Below are 7,608 nucleotides of genomic sequence, written 5' to 3'. Positions count from 1 at the left end.
GGGGGGGTACTGCCTCTGACATTTTACGATTGGACGCCTCCTTGTACGTCTTTACGTGCAACGTGGTCATTTTCGCCGTATTTTCGTCGAAAAATGCACCCTATAGCACCCAAACGGTGCAAGATAGAGTCAAACGGACAAAATTTTCGCCAAGTGTGCTCTACTTTTACGAGTTACCCCTTAGAATCCCATAAAAAAAATATTTTTTTTCTACTTTTTGGACCAACCCCGACTTCTTTGTTACCCCCTTTCACCCCCTTAGGGATGGTTGCCAGGATTTGCACCAGGCGTTTCGTTGTCCAGGAGTGACCCCTAAGGTACCCTGACATTTTTAGACCCCTAGCATCTCCTTCCTCTTACACGGACGACGGATGGACGGACGGACACGAGAGCGGTTGCATAAGCCCGTTTTAAGGGGGCTTTTATCTCCCAAAATCGATACCTCAGAGCGAAAACCGCTCAGTCTACCGAAGCGCTACGACAACCGCTTAGTCTGCCGAGCGGTTCGGACAACCGCTCATTCCGCGGAGCTGCTCCGACAACCGCTCAGTCAGTCGACCCGCCTCAACAACTGCTCAAAATGACTTTTTTGACGAATAATTTGGATTGCACTATCGAATAGAGCATGGTCCAATTAGTCGAAATCGGTCAAAAAATGAAAAATGTCAAAAAAGTCATTTGAGCGGTTGTTGAGGTGGGTCGGCTGACTGAGCGGTTGTCGAAGCGCCTTCACGGAATGAGCGGTTGTCCAAACCGCTCGGCAGACTAAGCGGTTGTCGTAGCGCTCCGGCAGACTGAGCGGTTTTCGCTCTGATGTATCGAAATGCATTTTTGGTACATTTGTCAATAAAATTAGTTTCTGAGCCACTGTAGGTGTAGGGATGGAACCTGAGGGTATATTTCTCAACACAAGGTATAGCTTGACACATTAACAATATCAGAATGCCATGAACTTTACTTTAAAGAGGTCCCAAGGGTGTAGGCCTACTTCTATTTTTATAGGATATCTTCTTTTGAAGTTTTCGCGCAGAATTTCTCCGGAGAAAGTAGTGATAAAAAACTGGTCAATAGCTTGTTTGTTTAGGTCCATCAAGGAATACAAATTGACACAGGGGTTTTACTGAATTTTGAAAAATAAAAATTATACATGATAAGTTATATTTAGAAAATATTTTTTTTAGGACTACAAATAGAGGATAATTTTCATTTTTCAAAATTCAGTAAAACCGTTGTGTCAATTTGTAGTCCTTGATGAACTGAAACAAACAAGCTATTATGATCACTTTTTTATCACTACTTTCTCCGGAGAAATTCTGCGCGTAAACTTCAAAAGAAGATATCCTATAAAAATAGAAGTACACCCTTGGGATCTCTTTTAAGTAAAGTTCATGGCATTCTGATATTGTTAATGTGTTAATTTATACCTTTTGTTGAGAAATATACCCTCAGGTTCCATCCCTACACCTACAGTGGCTCAGAAACTAATTTTATTGACAAATGTACCAAAAATGCAATTTGGGAGATAAAAGCCCCCTTAATTATTTTTTAAAAGCAGAAGAGCGGGCTAAAAACTCCTAAAAATCGCCAAATAGAAAGGAAACTCTCCCCCTTCCCCCAAAAAACGTTTTCTAAGCTGAAGGGTGATTTGTAGTCGCGGTGCTTCACCGTTACATCCCTTCCTCGAGTCTTCGGGGCTAACTCAAAGACGACAGGTTTAAGAGGGCCGAAGGCGAAGGCCCGCTACATCATTCGATCATGTTCTTCAGCAAATCGCGTGACAGAAATGGTCGGGGCCGCAGGCCCGACCATCGCCGCCGGTAGGCCAAGCAGGCCCGGCCCCTGCCGAACGGAGTTGCCGGCAGAGCAAAGCGGAGCTGGCAACTTCGTTGTTTGGCGGAAGGGCGGGCCTGCTTGTTACCCCTACCCGCATTTTTAAAATACTCGCGGTAAAGGATCAAAATCTTCAGAGTCTTTTAAAGGCCATATCTTAAAACGTCTTTTCATCGAGTGCCAAGTAATTCCAACGGTAAGTTTTCTTACAAATAGGAAATAAGTAGAGCCATGTGTGTCACCTGGTCTTTTAGCGCGCTTTGACGAGGTCTGTTGTGCAGACTGCTTTTCGGCGAGCGCCAGCGGGCAGGGTAGCGACCACACAATAAATTGTCCCAGACAAATTTCGTTGCATGTTTAGTTGTCTACCTGAGGAACTTTCAAATTTTTAAGGCGGTCGACCCAAACAGAAGTTGGAACCGGCCAAACAGAATTGATCCATAATTGGTAACTGATCCATGTTAGGTAGGTTTACCCGAGGCATTCCTTCAGACTCCTAATAGACGTCTTCTAAATAGATGTGCGTACATAGACTGTTAAAGGGTAGATAACTAACCCACGTTCTTACAAAGATTTATACAGGACCGGACGAAACTTTTTTGAATACGATTTCAATAAATTTTGAATACGTAAGTTTACCCTGGTGAGGTAAACGAGGGTTGTGTCCCCTTCGAGAGTAATTACCCTCGACTTGTTTTACAGTCCCCCATAAACTACTGAAAGTGATAAACAAACCGCCCATATGACCCAGCTGAAAATTCCTTATTTCTTGGAATTCAATTCACTGGCGTAATTTCGCGTAATTTGGTCGGTGAAGTAAAGAAAGCTGCCCCAAAGTTTCGTGTGGGTCAGACCAACCAACCGCTCCGCTTACAGACTCCATAAACTGGCAAATCGTTCAAAAGCTACCCCCAACTTCGACCTGCCCTGTCGCCGAACTAAGGTTGGGTGGGTAGTGACCCAATCCAAAGCGCCCCACCTCGGCCCAACCTTCACCTCGGAGGCCGCAGAGTCTTGGGTCCCTGCGGTGACGAGAACGGCCGTGAGACCGATGTGAAGACGGTACTTCCGAGAGGTACGAGTGGAATGATCTATGTTGGCAACATTGTTTGGCGGAAGGGTGGGCCTGCTTGGTTTCATTTAAGGAGCCGTCCTCAAACCCCTCCCCCACTTTTCATGTGGTTGTAAGGAAGTGTGTAATTTCACGTCTTTACGCATATGTAAAGTGCCTTTTAACAACAAGCTAGGCCCGCGCCTCCGCTAAACCAAGCTGCCAGCCCCGCTTGGGTCCACCGGCAACTCGGTTCGGCAGGGAGCGAGCCTAGCTTGGCCTGCCGGCGGCGTTTGATTTTTCATGGTGTAAAATATCTTCTATCGGAAAACGGGCCTTCGGCCTGTTTGAGTGATGGCTCGCTTTGAACCATCCATTTGCCAGGTACCTTTGCTGTCCACTTCGTAATCAAAACTCAACAAACGAAGCATTCTTTTCATACGCTGAACATCTTTGGCTGTGTGTGCCGCAGTTTGTATACTACATGCAAGCTATGGCAAATCCCTTCTAAGTTATTGATGATAGCTTATGGGTCCAATAACACACCTATGAAAAGGTGTATGAGAGTAGACCCAGAAGAAGTTAAATATACTTCCAGGCATACCCACAATGACCCCGAACGAGTCCGAACAACGAAATGAATGTGTTTTTTTTTGTTTTTGTTTTTTGCATTTGCACCAACGTTTCGTTGTCCAAAAGTGACAACAATAATACCCTGAAAATTTCAGACCTCTAGCTCACGTCCTTCTTGGGGAACGGATAGACGGACAGACGGACAGACAGACACAAGGGCGATGGCATAAGCCCGCTTTTAGCAAAAGAGCGGGCTAAAAATGTGTGAAAAGTATCACACTTCGAATTACAGTGCATTGTTGTACCGTGTAATTATCGTCCGCCGTTACAAAGGATGTGAGGTTGGCCGAGTACCACCATACGTCTTTGTTAACGCGATCACGGATGCCGGTGTACGTCACAACATGATAGACGTCCAATGGCTGCATTTGCGGAGGACATTCGTCCAAATGTCCAACGACCAGTCGGTAGGGACCCTGCAAATATTTAGACAAACACTCATTTTTTCAAAGGGTCCGCTAGCCAGGAAGACTTCGTTTAGTTTGAGTAGGAGCTGGTTAGCGTTTCCATTAATTTTTATTAACATGACGGATGACGGGCAGAGCCTTGTAGCGAGCGGGCGTCGATGCTCGCTGCACGCCGTGCCACCTCTCCGGAGGTGCTCGGCTCAAGTCGTCTCCTGGTGAGCGGTGCGACGCTCCTTTGAGCGACAGAGACAGACGTAACCTATGCTAGCGAGTGCGAGAGAGACGCGAGAGCTCGGCTCACTCCCGGCGCCGCCTTGTGCGGCGTGCAGCCGGTAGACCGTCGATACTCCCAGCTCGAGAGACTTTGCAGAACCTTTACCTACTCCAGCTCACACCACTTTTTCCAGACAAGCATCGACGCTCGCTCGCTACAGGGCTCTTATGACGGGACACGGGGCTAACAAAGAGGCTGGGGCAAGGCTTTCTAGGTAAAAGCTAGTATTTAAGGTCGTACGTAATTATTCTGTGACTTGGGTTTCCAAAGGAAGATGGCCTAACTTGAAATGGACCAAAACATTTCAGAGCATGCATCGTAAATCATAATGATTTCAAAATTAATTCGAAGGCAACAGTGTCCAAAGGCAAGAGATGATTGTTTTTAAAGCATATATCAACATGTGTATCTCACCGCTAAGCTGTTTATCCGCTGAGCTAACGCAGCCTTCAGTAAGGCCGATAGCAGCAGGCAATATACGCTGACCGGGAACATAACGACCAAGTGGTGTGATTTGTTCAGTCAGTCAGAGTGGCAACCACTGGCGAAGTACATCAAATAAGTATGAAATAATGTTAGAGACCTGGGTGCTGCGACTCTTTATGTGCCTTATCGAAAGGTCATCTTTTTGTGAAATACAGTTAAAACGGCCATTACCGGTGGAATGAAAAGTGTGCCCCTGTTGAAGGTTAGATTGTCCATAAATTTGACGTTAGCTCAGCTGGCCATCAAATAATAGGACCTGTAAGTCGCTTTGTTGGCTGAGCGATCAGCGAAGCCTATTACTCCGTCTGGTCGGAAAGAACTTTTTCTGTCTGTCTGTCCGCACGATAACTCGAGAACGAATTGAGCGAGCGACCTGGGATTTTCAGGGTCGTTTTGTACCATAACAAGCTAGGCCCGCTCTTCCGCTAAACAAAGTTGCCAGCTCCGCTTCGCTCTACCGGCAACTCAGTACGGCAGGGAGCGTGCCTAGCTTGGTCTGCCGGCGGCGTGTGGGACCTCAGAATTTTCACGGTGAATACATCTTCTATCGGGAAGCAAGCCTTCGGGCCGTTTGAGTGACGGCTCGCTTCTAACTATTTTTTTGCCAGAACCTTTGCTATCTACTTCGTAATCAAAACTCAACAAACGAAGCATTCTTTTCATACGCTGAAGGCTGAACATCTTTGGCTGTGTGTGCCGCAGTTTGTTGAATCCATGCAAGTTATGCCAAATCCCTTCTAAGTTACTGATGTTAGCTTATGAATCCAATAACACACGTATGAAAAGACATGTTAGACCAGACCTAGAAGAAGTTAAATATACTTCAAGGCATACTCTGAATGACTTCTAATGTGTTCGAACAACAAAATAAATGTTGTTGTGTTTTTTTAATGGAAGTGTACACGTTTTATTAATGATATGCCACCACAAAATAACAGTAAAGTAACAGTAAACCTACTCTTCAACTTGTTGAAGTAAAACGTGACACACTTAATTAGAGTGGTGAGTGGTCAGTAAAGAATTAGTATACACAATAGCAAAAAGGCCCAATAATAAAAACTTCTAAAACAATCTAGCTAAAACGGCAGGGTTGGTACTCAACTTAAGGTATCATGCAAGTGGAGCAGTGCGACCATCTGCATTTCCAGTCTACTAGGCATGTATGGCAAATATAATGGTTGCAAGGCTTAGACATGTGATCGGCGACCATTTCGCGGAACAGGCCGCACTTCACCCTAGTCTTCTTGACTTTGTTTCCGCTTCCTTTGGGGCGACCCCGCCCCCTCTTCGCAGGCTCCTGCTGCCCTGCTAAAGAACCGGGGCGGCGGCGGCTGCCTGCGCTGCGGCGCAGTGCGGCACCCTCATCATTTTCCTCCTTTAGAGAAGGGCTTAATGGAGAGGCAACGAGGCGCCCGCTGGACACCACCGCGCCCAATATTATTTCAGTTTTCTCCGCAACTGGTAAGACAGGTGGAAACCGCGCCGCCTCCCTGATTCGGCCACCTGCTGCCGCGCGCGCCCCACGAGGCCTTCTACAACGTTCCCCTAACCGCCTTTACAGAAAAGTCGCTTTAGGCGCGTTATTGCACTGAAAATCATGGCCTTTCCTTCCAAGTAGCGGGTTCTTGAATTTTTTATGATAGTTTGAAGTGATGTTACGCGTGTATTATGCATTTCATAGAAAATCTGTTGTAAATAATTAATGCTTCCATCTCTATCTATGTATATATTCAAATATCTCCGCCATGTACATTCACCACCCAATAGACTGACTTCTACATTCACTTGTCTGCGACACCAGCGCCATCCTGTGGACAATCAATAAACTCTCTCGCCACTCGGTCACTCCGTGTTTGGCCAGCCCAGCGTAAACAAGTGGTTGTTTTTATCCTTCTCCATCGTTCAACCTTCACATGAGTATTCACTGAAAAACACTAGATTCGGAACACACATATACTTTACAACAAAATCAACATGTTTGACCAATTAAGGTTAGGATGTCCATTTATAACTGAAAAATGAACACCTTCCCTGATGAGCCGATGGACAGTCCGTTGAATGGTCCGCATTTGTCCGTCGCTGTCCTTGTGCAGTCCCCAACTGTCCACCGTGTCTATTGTGTCCATCAGTCTGTCCGAGGACCAGTCCATGACCTGTCCTCGGTTCAGTCTGCATTCATAACTGCAGTCCGTCGTTTGAAGCGTCCATGGCATGTGTCCGCAGCTGTCCACCACGGCTCGTCTGTCCATAGATCTGTCCGTTACCTATGACCACCAAATGTCTACGGAGCGTTCCACAGGACTGGTCCGTAAGACTGTCCGCTAGTTGTCCATCAACATGTCCATTGCCTTGCACATCGTGCATTGACACATTGACGTTCGTGCACTGTAAGTTCCTTACGAACAACTGCTCTTCGTAATGTACAAATGATTGGGAGCATTTGTATTACAAACAAATTGTTTGTATTACGAAGAGCCTGGTTTGTGTTACAAACGAGGCTTTACGTATTACGAATGGGGGGGGTGTTCGTAATATGAAGGAAAATCGTTCGTAATAAGTCTGCTTTAGATCCTTTGTAAGTTACAAACAAATTCTTCGTAATACGAACACTGCTGTTTGTAAGGAACTAAGAGTGTGCCATGTCCGCCGACATGTCCACGAGTTGTCCATCAACTCGTAAGTAATTTTACGTACCGAGCTGTTGCATACCGTCATAATATACCCACGGACACTTGTGCACATTTGCGGACTGAGATGAGTTAACCACTCGAACACTAGATGGCGCTTCGGAATTTTGACACATCAAAGTTTTTAATAAGTCATTTGTAGGCGAATAAGTCTTTTTAGCCCGCCCTTCTGCTTTGAAAAAGCTATCCAGCGGGCTAATGCAAACGACCTCGTGTGTGTCTGTGTGTCTGTCTGTCTGT

The 7,608-nt window shown here is 45.9% G+C and overlaps 1 protein-coding gene across 1 annotated transcript in view; it reads right to left on the bottom strand.

Annotated features, from left to right (window-relative positions):
• Window positions 1-5,051, bottom strand: part of LOC113215482 (uncharacterized) — a 37,241-nt gene extending 32,190 nt beyond the window's left edge. Inside the window, exons 1-2 of the mRNA XM_026435107.2 lie at window positions 4,610-5,051; window positions 3,760-3,930 (exon numbers count right to left, since the gene is read on the bottom strand). Coding sequence (XP_026290892.1) covers window positions 3,760-3,930; window positions 4,610-4,690 — 252 coding nt within the window. The 5' untranslated portion in view covers window positions 4,691-5,051. The remainder of the gene's footprint in view (window positions 1-3,759; window positions 3,931-4,609) is intronic.
• Between the last annotated feature and the right edge of the window lie 2,557 nt (window positions 5,052-7,608).

Source organism: Frankliniella occidentalis, unplaced genomic scaffold (genome assembly GCF_000697945.3).
Source record: "Frankliniella occidentalis isolate FOCC.00 unplaced genomic scaffold, Focc_3.1 Scaffold484, whole genome shotgun sequence".
NCBI classification, from domain to species: domain Eukaryota; kingdom Metazoa; phylum Arthropoda; class Insecta; order Thysanoptera; family Thripidae; genus Frankliniella; species Frankliniella occidentalis.
The sequence above is the reverse complement of the archived record's forward strand: the minus strand, read 5'-3'. Positions and strand labels throughout refer to the sequence as shown.